A 20624-nucleotide genomic window follows, 5' to 3' on the forward strand; every position below is an offset into this window, starting at 1 on the left:
GGGAAGGTTGGGTACTGAGCGGATCATGCCAAAGCATACAGGGGACATTGAAGGTGAGGCCTGTATGCATGTCTTGTCTCTCCTCCCATTCAAACATCCCATGTTCAGGTGACTGTCTAAGCACTCTCTTGACTCCTATGGGGTTTGAGCAAAGAGAGGCCTTTTCTTATCACCCACAAAGTAATTACATGAACTTCAAATTATTATGCCACCTATTTTGAACTGCCTCCTTTTTGCGGTTTAGGGGTTCACTTCAAGTTCAAGGTAATGAACCGTTTCTAATTTACTGAATGAAACTCTCCCTGGACCGGCTTATGTGAATCAGCCACAGTTCTGTTCTCTGGTATTCTAAGTGCCCAGAAAGCAGGGGAAATTTTTTGTTTCGTACTCTGACCATAGATCCTTCCTCTTCTTTTAAATCAAGAACTTCATTATATTACTGACTGCGGTGACCTGAGATGCATTAGACTAGACTTGAGGCTTCCTCTTTTTAACACACAGCTTGTTTCATTTATACTCTACTTATTAAAGACAGCAGAGTGTGAAACAGAAATTTTTAAAAGGTAGGACTGAAATCAACTTGCAGCTTCATGTGTCGTATTTAAATATTTATTCAGAAACCCCAAAATTTTCAGGTAGGTGATGCTATTATCAAACCTGCAGTTTGGAAAACCAATGTGCTTTTAATATTCATCATAAGATAAGGAAAAGTCATTTTGTGAATGATAAATTAGCAATGTAAAAAGACATTTTTTCAAACTTGTCAACGTAGCCATTGCTTATATTGGATCCAATGTGTTTTGTTCTCTAATGCTAAATACTGACTTTGCGATTACAGCTTTTATAACTTTCTAGATTTGACCAGTTCTCCCAATATAGCATACTGTACAATGAGAAGTTTTAATTGCCAGGATATTTTTTGTCTCCACTGAAGGTTATAGGCTGGTTGAATAAATTCTTGCAAATGGTAAAAATAGGAAAAGTGACATTTAATGAATGAATGGAGGATACTATATAAGGATCTTTATGAGAATAAGCAGGACGTTGAATTGCTACTATTTGGAATATGCTAAAAACCTGCTGAGAATGCATATCACTTTAAAATAATGATAACAGCTTTTTCCAAAACTGCATTCCTAGGCACACTTACCGTGTTGTCAGCCTGTTGAATGGTGAGACTGATTTCTGAGTAAACGGGCACATCTTTCTGTGAGTATTTCTCCTCCAACTTTTGTGGGCAACGAAAGGTCCCATGAAAGTATGGGTGGATATATGGCCCCAGCTTTACTCTGATCCAGCAAGACAGAGCTTTGGGCACAAGCAGGGTTCTGTGCACTTGTTGCATTAAAGTGCTCAGATCTGTGCAGTCAGAAGTTTGTCTTGGCTGGAAGCCGGCAGTCAAGAATTGGGACTGAACATTAAGTCCTCAGTGTTGGATTAGGAACCATGCACACAACTGTGCACAGCTGTTCCTCTCCCATTTCAAGGGAGTGGGGAGCCTTACTTGGGGAAAAGGAAGAGGGTAGCAAATGGCAGGAACTGAAGCTCCATCACAACTTCCAGAGTTTCTGAAAGGAAATAACACATTTGTGTTGGAAAAGCAGTTCCTGCAGATAGGAGTGCCCTGCCCTGCTGCCATCACCTGTGCACACTAACCTGGGAGTAAGCTGAACTGAAAAGTGGGATTGTGATTTATGCATCTAAAATACGCAACAATCAGGCCTGAGTAAGTTTCGTTGAAGGTTTGGAGCTATACTAATTTGCAGCCCCCCCAACCCCCCCCCCATGGTTCTTTAGAGTACAATGATGCATCACTCTAGTTAAAGGAAGAAAAAAAATGGTGCCTGTGGTACAGTCAGTTTATTCTTCCTTCTGTATCTTCACAACAGTTATGTGAGGGAGACTGAGCTGAGAGTTGGTGACTAGCTAAGGCAAGAACTAAGCAAATGTTCAAGAGTATTTTCTTTTTAATCTATCAAAGCTGATAAAATGGTTTTTTTTATTTGTGTTTTGCTGAGTGTTATAAGACCCCATAGGCTCAGAATATTTTTTGTAGTCCATAAAAGCTAATGCCATGATGAAATTGATAATCTTTAAAATACCACAAAACTTATTTTGTGGCACCATATGTTATGCATCCATGTATACATTCGTGGGGCAAAAATGTGAACAAACAAGTTTAGTTTGGGCCCCAGAAAGGAAGTTGCGCAAGGAGCTGTGTGACTCCGTTTGGTTTTGAAGTCATACTTAACCATTGAATTTTGGGGTAACACAGTGCTGATCTGGTTAAATTCTCTGACCCTAGCTGGGGGGACACAATGCACTGTTAGAACTAAATGCTTATTTCCTTTTTGGTCCTATTTTATCCCCCACGTCCTTTACAGAAGCAAGAAAGCTGACAACCTCATCTGTCTTCTTCATCATGGGCATGTATGTGTGTGCTTGTGAAATGTACAAATTCTACTGTCTTCAAGTGAAGACACTTGAAGCAGCAACTTCTTAAAATGAAACACACAAACAAACTAAAAAGGGGATTTTAACATGCATGAGGAAGTTCTCCAACTGTCCAGAGCTTGCAGCCACACACATGAACATTATCTTTATTCAGAGTCACTGCTGCTGACAAATGTACCCAGAAATTCCAGAAAGAAGCAAAATAAGGAAAGGGAAAGGGAGTTGTCAGCAGGCTTTGGGGGAGAAAACATTTTAGGGGGGCTGTTTTATTCTGCAGAAAACATTTCATTTTTTTCACCTGTAACAGCAATTATGAATGCTAGATATATTTCACAGATGATCGGCCTTCTTGGACTATATAATTGTGTATATATATATATATGTGTGTGTGTGTGTGTGTGTGTGTGTGTATTTCTCTTTTACACTTCAATATCTTTAATAAATGTAATGATTTTTTTAAAAACCCTTCATATTTCTGCCAGGTTTTGTAGGGGTATTCAGAGCCTGTCTTACTCCTTGCATCCAGTTTAGATGTTTGATTTTGAATAAATCTGAAATCAAGCACAATGATGAATATCTTTATTTTTTCCCTCGTTCTCATACACGGTGAGTAGACAAACGTTGTGTCATCTTCAATAAGTTTGATAAGTTTGTGTTCAGGGTTGTGAAAGAATTGGGGTTCATAACAACTATCCTCCTTCTGGTCTATCTTTGGTACTTCTGTGTTTTCTGCTTGCTCCTTCAAGAACAAATCTTTAGTCCAATATAGCTAGTAAATTGTCATTTCCCCCCTCTTTCACTCTTTGCAGCCAGTTTCATATATGCTTAAGATATACTTTGGCTTTAAATTTATAAAATCAAAAAATGCAAGCACAACAACAAAAATAACAACAACCAGAGTTACTCTATTGGTAACTTGGAAACTTTCTGTACACTTAATAATATTAAAGTTCATATTTAAGTCTCTTTTCCATAGTCTGAGGAAAGGATTAAATAAATTTGCTGCAGGTGCCCCTGATTTACATAGGAGGTTTCCCCAGCCACTCTGGGGGGGCTTACAACATATCTAAAAACATAATAAAAACATTAAAAACTTCCCTAAATAGGGACATCTTCAGATGTCTTCTAAAAGTCAGAAAGCTGTTTATTTCCTTGACATCTGAAGGGAGGGCATTCCACAGGGAGGGTGCCACTACCGAGAAGACCCTCTGCTTTGGTTCCCTGTAACTTTGCTTCTTGTAGTGAGGGTACTAGCAGAAGATGTTCAGAGGAGGACCTCAGTGTCCTGGCTGAGAAATAGGAGTGGAGATGCTCCTTCAGGTATACTATGAAATATTTGAGCTTTACTTTGACTTTCACAGATAAATCTGTTAGACTTTTTCTAGGAAACTATTTTTACATTAGAGAAGATCCAGACAAAGCAGGATCTTTCAAAATATATTGGAATGGGATTAGGATTTGAGCTAGAAAGCCTCAAGGTCATCTCTGGTTCATTGACTCTACAGTAATACAGTTCAGTTCTGGTCTGTAGAAGGACTGCTTCAGTGCTCAAGGCTGCCAAACAGGTCTAGCTTTGTTCAGTAGTTGGTTAAGTATAAGCAATTTGTCAACATAGGAATAGATAGATAGATAGATAGATAGATAGATAGATAGATATTGTCCAGTAGCACCTTAGAGACCAACTAAGTTTGTTCTTGGTATAAACTTTCATATGCATGCACACTTCTTCAGATAGGAACTCATAGTTTGAGACCCTTCTGAAAAAATAATATTTTGTTCCATAGCCACTTGAAGGTAACAGGACACAGGTAGTGTCTAGTACAGTCAAATCAAGGCTAGCCAAGGTAGAGAAAGTCAAATCACAGCTGGCAAATCAGATTAAGGTTACAGTATTCTATACAGAGAGCAGAGAAAAACAGGACCTTGGATAGCTCCAAATGAACTGATGCGACAAAACCCTGCTGAAGCTTTATGTAGAATGGAAAAGTTTGTAGGGTGGTTGGCTCTACTTTCCTGGAGGAACTGGCTAAGTTTTTGATGGACTTTGACCTGATTTTACAGTATTTGACTCCTACATGCTGGGGAAACCTCCAAGGGTGAGTCCAAGCATGCTTGCCGGGCTGTATCCTCTGACTGGGAGGTTCCCTAATATACTACCAACAGTTATCCACCTGAATCTCATCCTTATTGGTGTCCTCTGTTGTGCACTGCAAGGGTCAGGGGCCGTTTGGTAAACAGGGCTTAGCTTTCTCCCCCACCCCTTCTCTGGGGATGATGTCGTCCAACTGTGTCTGTGTGGCCTGAAGCTGAAGTTGGGGTCGTACTAAGACTGTCTGAGGAAAAGGTTGGAGTTGGAGGATGTCTTGGGAGCTGTGCAGTACCTGGGTTTCCTCAAAACCAAATACGGAACTAGTATCTATTAGTGTGTGAAAGCTGTGAATCTCCACCCATGCGCAACCTGTGTATACGTGTAAATAAACCATGTGTCACAAAACATAGTAAGTCTCCAGTAACCCAACTGCAACTTGGATACATGCTATACCCTTGGAGTTATCACTGTTCAGAGGATTGTGTAAGAGTATGTTCCTTACTGGGAACCGTCAATGCTTCAAATGATTAACCAATTAGCAAAATATAAACATTACCAAAGCTTTGTTGGGATACTAATTCCTTGTTCAGATAGTGAATGAAGTGTGAATTAAATTACACTTTAATAAGCAATAATACCATTCATTGCAGTCCTGAGCTCTTCCCCATTGTGTCCCACCCATTCTAAAAATATACCTGGTAGCAGTGGCAATTTGACCCTCAGGACTGTAGCAGCATACTGCTTGCAATGATACATGCGAGATACAATTCCCATCAATTCTTCATAGGGTCAGCAGGATCAATGGTAACTGCTTCTCACATGGAGTGACATCTCTTCCCAATCCATTCAAATCACTCCCAGCCTGGTTCAAAGGGGGCTTGAATCGCTCCATGACCCTATATAAATCGTCTTATTGCTTGGATAATGTGTTGATAGCTTTTGTACCCTTATTTAAAACAGTTTCAGGAACATTATATGCTCCAAGGCTGCTGATAAGCCATGCTGGAAGATCAGTGACAATCAAGTGCTACTATGAAACCACATCAGCCAATAGACATGGCAGAAAATACTGGTGCAAGGAGTCAACCAACCGTCACTCTTGCCAGACTATCATTTCAACTAACGATTTCATTCACAAAGACTATGAAGGAAGAGTGTCAATGCATGATAGCCCTCAAAGTGGGATTTTGCAAGTGACAATGACACAGCTGGTGAAGTCAGACTCCAGTAATTATAGATGTGGCATTGGCAACAAAAATGCTTATGGTTTTTATGCTGGAGTGAATCTAACCATTTGGGAAGGTAAGCAAGCTGTTGGAATCCAAACAACTTTTTTCAAAAACTGAAGGGCTATTTTAACAATTTGTTTTGTTTCTGGGGTCTGCTTTTTCAGTTGCCTTGATGGGATAATTTTGCCTGCTTTTTCTTTTTTTGGCTGTGTAGGGTGTGTGTTTTGTCTCTGTTGGTCTGTGTTTTAGTCTGTGTGTATTGGTGCTGTGCATGGGGGTTTTGGGGCTAGGGGGAGGAGAAGGATCTGAGTATTGCTTCTTTGTTTTTCTTTTAAATGGGTATTTTATGTATCCACAACAGGTTTTTCCAAAACTCTTTGGAAGGCAGTTGCTTTGCCACCTATTCTCTAAACAAACCAAATCCAAAAGTGCTATTAGGGATATCCTGGTTTAGAAAAAGCAAAACATATATATATTTGGGTAAAATTCTATGCTAAGAAGTTAGTTCAAAAGACTTCTTAGCAGAAATCTGGGATTCAGATCAATCACTTTCCAGTTCTGCTTTTGCCTCACTTTTCTCTATTAACCTTCAATAATCATGGCCCTTTAAGCTCTCTCATATCTGTACTCTAATGTGGAGCCATTATCTATAGATACAGTTTCTATTTACAGTTGTTCAAAGGGCTAATAACCCACCTGAAAAATGTAGAGGCAAACAAGGCTTTCAATAAATTGCTAGGTGGATGAGGACAAGCCCAGCTTTTGCACGTATTTGGGTTGCTTAAATGTTTTAAATGAGAAAGTCTGTTTACATTTTGTGCCTGCTTGATTGTTGTTTTATAATTAATAATTTGATTCCTGTCCTGTCCTTTCTTACAAAGGAGTCCAGGGTGGCAAACAACAAACTAGCAAAACAATACAATTACATTTAAAAAATTAAACATTTTAAAACAGGCACATATCCTCACAGCTAATGATCTTAAGGAACAGCGTCTTTCAGTCACCAAATGCCAAGGTGAACTGCAACATTTTTAAATTCTTCCTCAATGTTAATAATGAGAGAGACAGATATGCTTGACCAGGGAGGGCATTCAGCAAATGGGACTTAGCCTCTGAGGAGACCCTATCATGGGTCAGTGTGAACTGTACATCACCCAACAGAAACACCACCAACCGGGCCTCTCCTGCTGATTGTACCAATATCATTGATATTGGTAGAGGTGCCCTTGATTTCTTCTCTTTCTCTAGTAAAACACCTTTTTATATTTTCATATACATGCACTATTGGCTGTAGTAGGTAGTAATGATTCTTTGAAAAATTGTTTAAGACTGGCAGGGGGGAAAGATAGTAATAAATGCTTTGATTTATTTTCTCCAAACAGGTCCAAATATGCCAAAATCACCTGAAATACTTTGGGGTAAAGTGAGAGGGTCAGTGATGATCCAATGCCCAGTGGAAACTGCCAAGTCAAGCATGAGGAGATCCTTTTGTAAGATGAGGAGATCTGGCTGTTCTCTCATAGCAGATACTAGCATGAATAAGGGAAAACAGCAAGAAGGAAGAATTGTTTTTACTGCTGGAAATAGCTCAGAAACTTTCAAAGTCTTCCTAAACAAACTGAGAAAAGAAGATTCAGGAATGTATAAATGTGGAACAGGAACGTCTGATGACAATACAAGCTCAAGCATCATACAACTGGAGGTCACAGAAGGTAAGCAGAGAAGTAAAATGACAAAATCACAAATGTCATAATGGCCCTATGAGCTGGTGGGTATGCATATACTCCCTCTGCAAATATGGGAGATAATCCTCTTCAGAGCTTCAATGATCCTTGGGCATGGAATTAGTTTTGGGGGATGCAGAATGCCTTGCTCCTCGCCTTGCTAGCCTCAACCCAAAGCAGTAGGAAGCTCATTTTTCACATTTGCTTTCCTTCCACCTCCACTTCTAAGCCAGGCTGGCTGAGGGCTTGTTTCTGCTGTCACTTTTCTGGTCCAATTAGTGACACTAAAAGTCTTCTATAAAACCAAGCTGCCCACGAAAGAGTGTGCTGGCAGAACTAGACACACAGTTTTGCAAAAATGTTTCCTCAAGTATTATTATTTCTAAAAGCATTTCTTTAAAAGCAATTACAAAATTACAGTGCTTCTGGAAACCACCTGCCTAAAGGGGTTGTAAAATGCAAAAGAACATTCCTTGCCAAAACATTTAGCTTTTCCTTATCTTAGCAGCTCATCTGATAAACTCGTCAAGTCTAGACACTTCCACTGTATAGGGAATCACATATTAATCACAGCTTATTAAGTGAAGTCTAGCTTCAATTGACGTATTCTACATGACCTTATATGGAGACATCCCTTTCTGCTGGTACCCAATACATTTTTGGAAATTGCTAAATTCTTTTTCACAACCTTCTCTCATGGTAAGAAGTCCCACAGCATCTGTGCAACCGAAAAGCTAGGGGGTGGGGCAGGCAAGCAAGGAGGGACTGAGCAGGTTGCAGCACTAAAAGTGGTCCAAGACCTACTGTTTAAGACTGCTCTAATCCTATAGGCTTGAAACCACTTCCATGTGTCTGACTGTTGGTAATGTTCCTGCCCTGAGCAGTGTGGATATACCCAGAGGAAGTTGAGGAGTCACAGACCTTGTCTGAGCATATACTCTTTTCATGTAAACCCACCACGGGGGGCTCTCAGTTGAAAGAGGCTGCTACTGAATAAAATCCCTTGCCTTTCTGTGTGTGGCTAAATTTGTTAGAACAGGCAGGGCCCTTTCTAAGAGAAGTTGTTCCATGATACCTGTTGCCATGATGCCTGTGCTCTGCTTTCTCAATCAGGGTTCTATGGGAACATGAGGCATGTATGATAGCACGTGGTTCCTGGCAGGTGTGCAGAGGTGCACTTGAATATAATATGGGGGGAGGGGAGGGCAAGTAAGCCCCACCCCATATAATAGATCACAAGATGCACACCACTTTATCACCTTTTATCCTGGGCTGCTCTACTTTGAATGGTGAATATTTTATTGGGGAGGAGGGGCGAAGGGAACTTGGCCCCTAGGAGTTATTATTATTTATTGAATTTATATATCGCCCTATATCCGGAGGTCTCAGAGCGGTTCACAGAATAAAATCAAAATATGAAACCCCAAAATACATAACTGAAATAAAAACAATAGCCCAATAACACCCCTCCCCCAAACCCCCACATTTTAAAGAGGCATAGGATGTCAATCAAATCAGCCAAGTTAAAAAGGAACATTTTTGCCTGGCGCCTAAAGGTGTATAATGAAAGTGCCAGGCAAAGAGTTGGCTCTTAGGTAGGGTGCATGTGTATTGGGCGGGGGACAGTGGGGAGGTGGTGCATTTTAAAAATGAATGTACAAATGATTCCCTGTGCATGGGCGACTAGATTTTAGGAAGGAAGGAAGGAAGGAAGGCTATAACTTTCTCCATGACCTCCCTTTTTAATGTGGAAGGCTGGGCTGTCCCACCCATGTGGCAGACTGAGGAAACTGTCTTGGGTGGTGGAACTCTAAGTGGCGGCACCCCCACGTCCACCCTGCCACCTCATGAGATCTTTCTGGAACCCGCTGCCACCGCCACTTCACAGGCGCTGCCACGCAACCCAGGTAAGAGAGGATTTGGTGGTTGCAGGTGCCTTTGGTGGCAGGGCAGCGGCGGGATAGGATGGCAAAATGGGAAAGGAGATTATAGATAGATAGGCAGATCGATACACAATGTGTGATCAGGTGAGATTCCCCACATTCCCTGTAGTCTGAAGTGGTATAGCTCAAACATATATTACTATCTTAATAAGGCAGTATTACTTCACCCTAGGGGTACTTTTTGTAGCATTGCCCTTTATGCCTGCACAGTGAACCACATGCAGACATCCAATCTGGGGTCCCACTATAGCATAAAGCTCAATTCTAAGTGGATTCCAGGTGGTGAGATAGGTTGCTATGTGCAGGTCTGGCCCAATACATTTTGCCACATGGGACAAAAGACAAGATGGTTCCTTCACCTTTTGATGCACAGAAGGCAACTTGGCCTGCAGTTGGATGTTATTTCAATTCTGTCAACTGCAGAACATCACTCAGTGCTTCTGAGAGGATTAGGTTGATCATGGGGGTGCAGGATAGGACACACACAACCAGAAGTGTACAGCCAATAGGGTTCAAGAGAAACAGCTAGTGGGTTGCTGCCGCCTCCTAGCACCTGCTGCCTGAGGCAGCTGTCTCACTCTGCCTAATAAAGCTGGCCCTGATGAAGTGAAACCACAGGCAGCTGTTGCATAAAGGTGGTGGATATCCCTCTTTCTGGCCAATGCTAGGTGGAATAGGACAGTGCTGCTGCCCCATACAACTGTACAGTTTCTGAGTTGATAGCATCTCTGGAGCTGATGCTACTGGCATCAGAAGGGCCAACTAGCCATGTACCAACTGTGCAGCATCTTCCATGGTACTGGCTGCAGAGCCTCCACTTACTCGACTGCCTCCTGGAGTCAAAAGGTAAAGGTGAGAAGGACCCAGTTCCTACATTGCCATGCTGCAGCCTGTTTCAGCTTCATCCAGCAAAGCCTTGGTCATCGTTCTTCTGACAACTCCTTCTGAATTCCAGTTAATAGCACTGAAATACAGTTCCCATAATCCCCACTCAACATGACCAATGATTGGGGCCAGTGGATGGGAGTTGTGGTTCAGCAACATCTGTGGGGCTACAAGTTGGCCACCCCTGGTGTAGGAACATTCAAGAGCATCTTGATTTTCAGTGATCCTCAATTACAGAATCTTTTCCTCCTAACAGAATTGGTTTTCTTCAATATCGTAAATGATACGGCAACCACATATGAGCCACAAACAATCTGGACATCCTCCCACAGTTATGTGACAGCTACAAATGAAGTTTACAAGCAAAGGTAAAGTTGGAAGATGCCTTGTCTAGTTTAAGCACATTCTCATGCTCAGTGGCATCCAGCCATTTCTCTAAAATTTAAGTTTTAAAAAATGTCATCCAGCCAGTCTGAAAAATAGGTGCCAGCACTTCCAGAGGGTAGTTTAACAGCTGGTGCCAAGGAAAGAATGAGAAACTGACCCAAACTAATGTGCTGAATCTTCTAGTTAAAATACTAACATGTGTAAATGGGGGAGAGCTGCTAGTGTTCTGCACACTTAATAGATGAACTGCAGTTTCCCAAAATAGCCAGTCGAATGCTTAGAAAGGAAACGTTGGAAAAGAATTATGGGTAGCAAGAAATTAAGATGAGCCAGTAGATGGCACTCCTTTCACTGGTGTTAAGACTTATTACACTGCTGCAAAAGTTATTTCAAACAAAAAAACAAAATACATGGTCTATAGAAAAATTAGAGACAATTGATGAACTGATGGGTGGGGAGGGTGCATTTTTGTAGACTGGGCAGAAATCAGAGCAATCATCAAAAGGGTGGTAAATGTTTGAGTGTCCTGTGCGTCTCCCTCCCTCCCTCCCTCCCTCCCTCTCTCCCCCTCTCCCTCTTCCTCTCCCTCTCCCTCCCCCCCCCCGTGTGTGTGTGTGATTGGTGGTTGCACCAACTTTTTGCCACACCCTCTGCTAGATTGAAGTCTCTGAAGGGTTAGCTAAGGGTGACTGTGGCTCTGTTGTAAAGGGCAAAACATGCCAATTCCCACCACAACACAAGGGTAATTTTGAACTCTTTTGCCCCAAGTCCTAAAGGTAACAAGGCTCTTTAGAACACCAGACTATCTCTTATCTCCAGTGCTTTTTTCCTGGGGATACGTAGGGGTACGCATACCCCTAAACATTTTGTGAATCTAAATTTGGCCTCATTAAGGGGCAGTATTTCAATATGAGTAGGAAAATGAAAGTACCCCTAAATATTTTTTTTTAAGTAAAAAACAACTGCTTATCTCCAGAAATAACCTGGTGAGCCCCACACTCATGCTATGTTTGGGACTCTATTTATCATGAGATGCCCTCGGAATGGTTTTAACCAAGTATTTTAACTAGCCAGTAATGCTTAAGGCATCTGTAGTGTAGGGGCCCTGTCTGTGGACCCCCCCCCCACCTTTCTCTCACCAAGGTGAACTCCCGAACTCCATTTGATCCCACTAGGTGATGCTCCTTTGAGGCATTGCTTGCCAGCTTCTACCCCTTCTGAGCTTCCTTTACTTCCTCTCTCCCCTACTTATTCAATCTCCCCCATCTTCTTGTCTCCCTTTTATCCTGGGCTGCTCAACTTCTCCTCTGCTACTTGTCCTTACTATCTCTTGCTTTTTCTTCACAGTTTCCCTTACCTTGGGACCTGCTATTGATGTGCCAATTTACCAATTTATCACCTGGCTGGTTGGGGGTTTCCATCTTCACCGGAGTGTTGCCCCACCCTGTCCTTTACAGTCTGTCTGCCTGACTTACCTTCCAGGCGGGCAGCAGAACCATTGGAGTGATGAAGAAACTGGCACTCTCAGCACCGAGGTTTCACCCCAATCAACTCTGCACTTTTTATAAACAATAGTGATGCCTTCTTCATTGTGATGCTCACAATAAAATAATTTTGCTTGGACCATAAGGAGAAAAAGTAAAATAAATATCCACTCCACCCTGTACAAAAGATGAATGCCATTACTATTAAGGCCCTCTACTTCTCACTCACAATTCCTTCCTGAGCCATTCTTGTTTCCCTGTTGACATCCTCTTGGTCCGTTACTTGAGATTTTGGCTCTTGTCTTCCATCTGACTCTTTTTTGTACTATGTCTATTTTTAGGTTGTCTGAAACTGAACTAAATCTACTTCCAATTGTCATACCAATTTTGCTTGGATTTCTTGTTCTGGCTGCAGCTGTTATCATTGTATTTCTTAAGATAAGGAAGCGAAAGAAGGATGGTAAGCAAAGCCGTCTATTCTCTTGGTGCTTCTGTGCATTTGGTTCTTGTTGGGGCAGCAAAATATGGCACAAACAGCCCTTGCTGGCATCATGTTCAGTTTTCATTCACAATGAATGCAGGTTGGCTAGATCTTGCTGGTCCAAAGTGTGTCTGATTTAAGCTGGAGCATTTGCCTATGTATCCATTATATCAATGCACTTGAATCACAGCTTTCACAAGGACGCTGGCTATAAATCATAAAATGCATACACCATTGTAGTTGTGCAATACCAACAGTACTGTACGAGCCTATTCTTTTCTTAGAAATAAGCCCTACTGAGCTCAATGAGGTTTAATTGTTAAGAGTTTGGGTGTAATCTTCGATACCTCCCTTTCTATGGAGGCGCAGATTATAGCTATAACAAAGACGGCATTTTTTCATCTCCACCAAGCTAAGCAGTTGGCTCCTTATCTGTCTCACCCTGACCTAGCCACTGTGATCCACGCGACGGTCATCTCCAGACTGGATTATTGTAACTTGCTCTATGTGTGGCTGCCCTTGAGACTGACCCAGAAACTCCAGCAGGTGCAGAATGCCGCAGCGAGACTCCTTATGGGGTCTTCGCTGCGAGATCACATTCATCCAGTACTATACCAGCTGCACTGGCTCCTGGTGGAGTACAGGATCAGGTTTAAGGTGCTGGTTTTAACCTTTAAAGCCCTATACGGCCTATGACCCTCGTACTTACGGGACCACCTCTCCTGGTATGCCCCACAGAGGAACCTACAGTTTGCAAATAAAAACATCCTGAAGGTCCCAGGCCACAGAGAGGTTAGGCTGGCCTCAACTAGAGCCAGGGCTTTCTCGGCTGCAGCTCCAATCTGGTGGAATGCTCTGTCACAAGAGACTAGGGCCCTGAGGGACCTGACATCTTTCCGCAGGGCCTGCAAGACAGAGCTGTTCCACCAGGCCTTTGGTTGGGGTGCAGCCTGGCTCCCTCCTCTGGCAACCTGCACAGAATTTTGCTTAACGGTTGCCACCAATTTGATTTTAATTAATTTTTATAATGAAATGTTTTTAGAATGTTGGATTATTTGATTGTTTGATTGTTTGATTGTTGTTAGCTGCCCTGAGCAATAATAATATTATTATTCCCAGATAAGCAGGTATAAGATTGCAACCTAAGTGCTAAAAAACATAATTCCTACAAGGTATAAAGGGAAACAGCAGAAGGGCAAGAACATGTTTCTAGAACAGTACCTTGACTTTATCTCAGAAACAAATGGGCAGGCAGTTCTCTCAATACTGGCACAATATGGCCTGTAAAACTACCCCGAATTAGTGATTGTGCAGCTGTATATTGGACCTGCTGAATTTTCCAAACCTGCTATGCAGTAGTCTAATCTAGAAGTTACCACCATGGCATCTATGATAGGTGCAAACTTTCCCTTTTCCAGAAGAGGGTGCAGCTGGCAAATCAATAGAAACTGGAAAAAAAAAAGAATATCTAGTTATTGAGGAGCAGTACTGGCTTCAAGAATGCTCCTCTGCCCCAAATCTTGTGTACCTGGTTCTTAGGGTTAGGGTGATCCTATTCAGAAAAGGCAGAGCACCCACCACTCCTGGTTTCTTAGGTCTCCTATCTTCAGTAAGTAGTGTGACTTATCTGGTGAGGGCCTAAGTTGTTCATGATTTTTGCCTCAATAGAGAGGCAGAGAGCCAATCTGAGTTTGTTTTATTGTTAAATGTCAGAAGCAGTAGTGGTATGTGATGGACCCAGAGCACCATCAGTGGTGGTGTTGTGACATTTGCCAGGACAGGATGGGTGGGGGCAAAGCATTGCTTTGAAGATGTTCAAAGCACAAGCTATTTGCACATGAATATTATTTTGCTCACTGGCTTCTCTGGGACAACTCTCACTGCCAAATCTAGTAAACCTGCATAACATATTGAAACATCAATTTATTTTGAGATTAGTGGTATGTCTCCTTAGCCACAGAAGCTACCCCAGTAGTCAATGGATGAAAATGTAATTATCTGTTGGGTTTTTACCAAAAGCTTCAAATGACATTCCTGCAAGAAAACCAGAAGGAGCAATAGCACTGGCTGACCAACATTGTTCAGGAGAACGACCCATGGAAGAGCAAATAGGCTCAGCGGACGAACAAGAATCTGCCCTAGACACTGACAAAGGTATGCGTTCTTTCTGCTTCTGTGACTTAAATTTCCTTTGTTAGATGAATATCAATAATATTAACCTCCTTCCCAAAATGTTGGCCACAATCCATTGCACAATTGTGTACAATGGGCTTCTTTCTTTCTTTCTTTCTTTCTTTCTTTCTTTCTTTCTTTCTTTCTTTCTCTCTCTCTCTCTCTCTCTCTCATTGTTTCTGCATGCAAAGAAATATGTGAGGGGCAGTGATGGAACACCCCCCACAGCACATCTCTTTTATTGTGTTTTATTTATTGAGTCTGAGGGTGACAGTTTGAAGCAGAGAGTCTTCCCTCCTCTATTCCCTGTGGGATTTAGAACCTTGCAAAATCACAGTTTCCTAGGTCTGGTGCATGGCTCCCATCTGTTTAAACCCTTTTGCCCTCATTTTCAATATCTTTTATAATAAGGAGGTTCTGATATAATTACTGGATGACTAATTTTTTAAAAAAGAAGAAGCTATGAACAGCAAGCTTTATTATGTTGAACCGACTGATATAGTACAGTTCTTTGGTGTCTTACATTAATTTAAAGATACTGCTTTGCATGGGGTTCTTATGATAGGATACTATTAATGGTATTAAAGTTTCTCGTGGCTGTAGAATGTTGAAACCTGGAGTCAGGGTATATTGATCACATGGAAACTACTGAATAAAATAGCAAAAATGAGGCTGAGGTGGTTTTTTTAAAAAAAATCTTTGCAGAGTTGGTGGTTGTCAAGCCATCCTGTTTTGGACCATGTTCAAGTACTTTAGAGGCAAGGACATAAAAGTAGTTCCAAATAATTTAGTTTCTATGATATAACCTAATTTCTCTCTCTCTCTCTGTTTTAGTTGAGGTCCCAGTTGAAAATGAATATTCCTTGCTCAGCCATGGGGCAAATCCCGACGACTTGAGAGAAACTGATTGACTGCCGTTTCAAATGAGGTTGCATATAGTTAAGAGAGAATTTTCAAAGCTTGCATTATGTAATCTATTCTATGTCTAAGCAGCAGTCATTCTGCATTATATTGTCCCCTTCTGATATTGACATAAAATTATATCAGATATAACATGTGAGGTACACTTCTTATTAGTTTTAAAGTAGTCACCAGGACATAGACACCTATAAGGCTTTTAATTCTGTGTTCACCCAATGAGTCTTTGCATTATGTGTGTGCCTTTGGAAATTAAGGGAATTTTCAAAAGCAGTTTGTGCTATGACATGAGATCGTGCTCAGAATTGGGGGTTAGTATTAAAATATATATGGTTATGTGCTAGATCTTGGGTGCACTCTCTGGATCCTTGCTCTTGTTATCATCTTAGCCACAATTCATATACAGCGGTACCTTGGGTTACATATGCTTCAGGTTACATACCTGAAGCAAAGAAACACTGACACCATGTTTTTTATTGCTGACCTGTGTTTGACTCCAGCTCCTGACATCACCTCTCTCAATACAAAACTCATACAGTGGTACCTCAGGTTAAGTACAGCGGTACCTCGGGTTACATACGCTTCAGGTTACATACGCTTCAGGTTACAGACTCTGCTAACCTAGAAATATTACCTCGGGTTAAGAACTTTGCTTCAGGATGAGAACAGAAATCGTACAGCGGTGGCATAGCTACAGCAGGAGGCCCCATTAGCTAAAGTGGTGCTTTAGGTTAAGAACAGTTTCAGGTTAAGAACGGACCTCTGGAATGAATTAAGCACAGTGGTACCTCAGGTTAATTTGTTGCGGAGGTCTGTTCCTAGCCTGAAGCACCACTTTAGCTAATGGGGCCTCCTGCTGCCGCCATGCTGCCGGAGCACGATTTCTGTTCTCATCCTGAAGCAAAGTTCTTAACCCGAGGTACTATTTCTAGGTTAGCAGAGTCTGTAACCTGAAGCGTATGTAACCTGAAGCGTATGTAACCCGAGGTACCGCTGTACTTAACCTGAGGTACCACTGTATGAGTTTTGTATTGAGAGAGGTGATGTCAGGAGCTGGAGTCAAACACAGGTCAGCAATAAAAAACATGGTGTCAGTGTTTCTTTGTTCAAAGAAACCAAAACAGCGCAGGCCTAGTGACCCCAGCAACTCTTCCCAGTAGGTCTTGCTCTGATGAGGCAGTTGCGAGGATTGAAGGTCCCTGCCTTCCCACTGCTCTCAAAGACACCTCCTTTCCAGGGTGTTTCCCAAGCAGTCACAAATGGCACCTGCACACAACCAATCTCTGCTCTTTTCATTTCTCTGTGTGTTCTAGGAGACCAGGGCAGAGGAAAGCTGGTTCCAGCAGGAAAGGGAGACTCCCTGGATTCTTCAGCAGCCTGTCTCCACTCTGCCTCTTTGGCCAACCTCCTCTCCAGCTTCTGATTCAGCCTTGGAGTCTGAACCGCTCTCTGCCACAGCTTCTTCCTGCTCATTAAACCCAGTTACCTCTTCTGCTTCTGACACTTCCTCCTCCTCTGATTCTGCTCTTTCTTCTGCCTCCGGCACCCATTGTCATCCCACCCCCACTCCCTTAGCTCTGAGCCTTCTTCCCCTGAGGGTTTCCTTCGGCTTTTCCCCAGCTGGTGCCCCCCCCCTTTTGTATCCAGTCAGTCCGTCACAAGTGACCACAAAATTATTTGGTCAACTGAGTTTCATGTAGTGACTTTGTTGCTAAAATGCAAATAGTGAGAGCTGATGTAGAAGAGCTGTGGTTCAGTGGCAAAGCGCATGCTTTGCATGAAACAGATTTCAAGCCATTTCCCTGGCATTTCCAGATATGATTGGGAGAGACTCCCTGTCTAAAACCGCTTTGAAGTTTTGTTTTTATAATAATATAAAATATGATTTTATAGATAAGTATATAATTTTCATGAAATAAATAAATAAAACTCCTGGGAGCCAGTGCTTTCCAGTGGACAATAATGAGTTAGATGATTTTACTCCAGTGATCTTATTCCAGCAGGGGTCAGCAAACTTTTTCAGCAGGGGGCCGGTCCACCGTCCCTCAGACCTTGTGGGGGGCCGGACTATATATTTTTTTGGGGTGGGGGGAATGAACGAATTCCTATGCCCCACAAATAACCCAGAGATGCATGTTAAATAAAAGGACACATTCTACTCATGTAAAAACACGCTGATTCCCGGACTGCCCATGGGCCGGATTTAGAAGGCGATTGGGGCCAGCTCCGGCTCCTGGGCCTTAGTTTGCCTACCCATGCTCCAGAGGATAAGGCAGCTTCCTATGTTCTTATATGGATAAAAGCAATGGAGATGGATTAGCTCCAGGATGGCAACTAAATACTAGCAGGCAGCATATGAAAGGAATGTGGTGATATCACCTTCTGACAACTTCAGTATATCTAAAAGTAACATATGACTAGGGCCTTAAGTGGAATGGGCCAGCGTGTTTTTCTAGGATGTCACAATTTTCTAAAGTTTGCTGATTTAAAAACATTTGACCATCTAAAGCGCATATTTCAGAATTAAACAGCCCACAAATAGGCCAGCATCCCCTCCCTTCTAGCAAGTGCTCTCTGAAATTGCTAAAAATATTGCAATTGTTCGATAGGTTGCAACAATTTCACATTTACTTATTCCTACTCTATAATAAATAAGGCAGTGACCCAGAATAATATCGTGGCAAGCTGTTTTTACACTGTTCCTGTTGTTATAATGTGGATTTGTTTTTGTTTTAAAAAACTTGTGCTGGATTTTGATGCTACTGGTTTTTTTGATGCTACGTGCTTTTTGTTTTTCTTTTAAAGAAATGTTTTAATTTTTGTTTTAAAAAAATCTTCCAGTGTTTATAATACAACAATTGTTGTTCGCCAGCTTATGTGTGAGGGGGTAAGTAATAATGTAAATAAATAACCAGTATTGGATTGTAGTCACTCCTTCTGTTGGATGAAGGGAACATTTAGATCAAACCCATGTTTTATTAATTTCATTGTAATCAGAGTGTGCTGGGGAGAAAAAGAATATTCATTGGACATATATTTTTCAGAAATTTGTTTGTCCCCCCCCCCCTTTTCTGTACAAATAATAAAATCTGAGTTATTTACAAAACTTTGGCTATGATTGTCAATAAATGCAGTCAGCAATTGAGCTTCATTCATGATCATTAGGCAATTAGCACCATGTATAAATCATTGTAATGGTTCGAACTCATTACATAGATAATAGCCGGTGCCTTTGAGTGCATTTCCTTGTTTCTGTGAGGTTGAAGTTTTGTACAGCAATAACCACGATGGAATCGCAGATGAGAAGCAATAGTTAGATAAGCTATATGCAAACAAGGGAGAATAAAGTAACTTTGGACCTGATACTGTATACCGTGGTACCTTGGGTTACAGACGCTTCAGGTTACAAACGCTTCAGGTTACAGACTCCGCTAACCCAGAAATAGTACCTCAGGTTAAGAACTTTGCTTCAGGATGAGAACAGAAATCGTGCGGCGGCAGCGGGAGGCCCCATTAGCTAAAGTGGTGCTTCAGGTTAAGAACAGTTTCAAGTTAAGAACAGACCTCCAGAACAAATTAAGTTTTTAACCTGAGGTACCACAGTATTTTTCATTCAACACTGGTTGGATGATGCAAATATTTTGCATCCTTAATAATGACAAGATCTAATTAATAGGAAGCGACTCTTAACAATCAAAAAGGAACCTACATATTCCCTGTGTTGGCACCTCTTCCCTCTTCAGAAAAGAGAAGATTGCGTTTATTGTAAGCTGAAACATTGTTTTATTTATTCTGGGGATGAGTACAAACCGAAAATCCTTGTCCATCAGGTTTTGTGCTTTTGTATGTAAAATCAAACAACGAGAGAGGCTGAAGTTCAGGCTTCAAGTTTCCAGAGCCACTTTAGTCAGATGGCTGTAAATCTGGCAGTAAGGATATTTCAGGCTTCTATGATCTGCTTCGCTTTTGCTAGAACTCCAACAACCATCAAGCAGAGCCTGGAGCAAATGACACAATCTTCGAAGTTAAGGATTCTGAGCTCAGAAATTTCTTTTGAGCTCACAATTCTTCCAAACTAGCACTACCCCTACTCACAGTTCTGATCCCCCCTATCCCTGCTTCCTTCAACTGGGATCAAAAAAATCTTTCTTATCTACTTAATAATACTAAGATCTACTGCTAAATTCTACCTTCTGCCCAGTCCTGCTGTAAATGGCTATTATTATTTTTTTAATCCACCCATTATAATTCATAACCCTGAAGAATAGGTCCACCACTTCTAGTGTAGGGGAACAAAGTTGAATTATTTCACATTTAAATATGAATTTATCTAATTCACACTTTCTAAAACAAGATGTGACTTGAAATACAACCATCCTTCACACTGTCCCAAATTTTGCAGTGCAGTTCTCCAGCTATGGAATATGTACAAAAATACACATACTATTGTAAACTGTGCATTTAAATGCATATATTAGAGAAAATAACCTATAAAATGCATTATAGTAGGGGAAATTTAGCTTTTCAAATTTACATACTTTAGGCAAAATTGCATAAACGTGTGTATATTGAGAGAAATATGTACTAACATGCTGATTAATTTTCATGACATTTTCATGTATTTTCAAGAATCATAGAATCATAGAATTCTAGAGTTGGAAGGGGCCCTGAGGGTCATCTAGTCCAACCCCCTGCAATGCAGGAATCTCAAATGAAGCATCCATGGCAGATTGCCATTCAATATCTACTTAAGGAGGATCCATCAACTTCAGAGCGAGTCCTTCCCATGAATTTTCTTTCAAAAATAACAACAACCACAAACCAATGTGGAATATGGAGAACTAACCTTCAGACTGGG

The 20624-nt window shown here is 41.4% G+C and overlaps 1 protein-coding gene across 2 annotated transcripts; it reads left to right on the forward strand.

The window, feature by feature from the left end:
* Nucleotides 1–1083: 1083 nt before the first annotated feature.
* On the forward strand, nucleotides 1084–16166 carry LOC309344296 (polymeric immunoglobulin receptor-like). 2 transcript variants are annotated; one of them, XM_081866565.1, is made up of 9 exons: nucleotides 1084–1209; nucleotides 2937–3060; nucleotides 5504–5845; nucleotides 7155–7484; nucleotides 9251–9403; nucleotides 10581–10692; nucleotides 12537–12655; nucleotides 14696–14830; nucleotides 15683–16166. In XM_081866565.1, exons 2-9 carry the CDS (start codon nucleotides 3021–3023, stop codon nucleotides 15757–15759), a joined length of 1308 nt encoding a protein of 435 aa, XP_081722691.1. In that variant the 5' UTR covers nucleotides 1084–1209; nucleotides 2937–3020; the 3' UTR covers nucleotides 15760–16166. The 2 variants fall into 2 exon arrangements, with proteins under 2 accessions (XP_081722691.1, XP_081722692.1); XM_081866566.1 differs by lacking the exon at nucleotides 9251–9403.
* Nucleotides 16167–20624: the final 4458 nt, after the last annotated feature.

This window comes from Podarcis erhardii, assembly GCF_964252035.2.
Source record: "Podarcis erhardii genome assembly, chromosome: 6".
Lineage (NCBI taxonomy): Eukaryota > Metazoa > Chordata > Lepidosauria > Squamata > Lacertidae > Podarcis > Podarcis erhardii.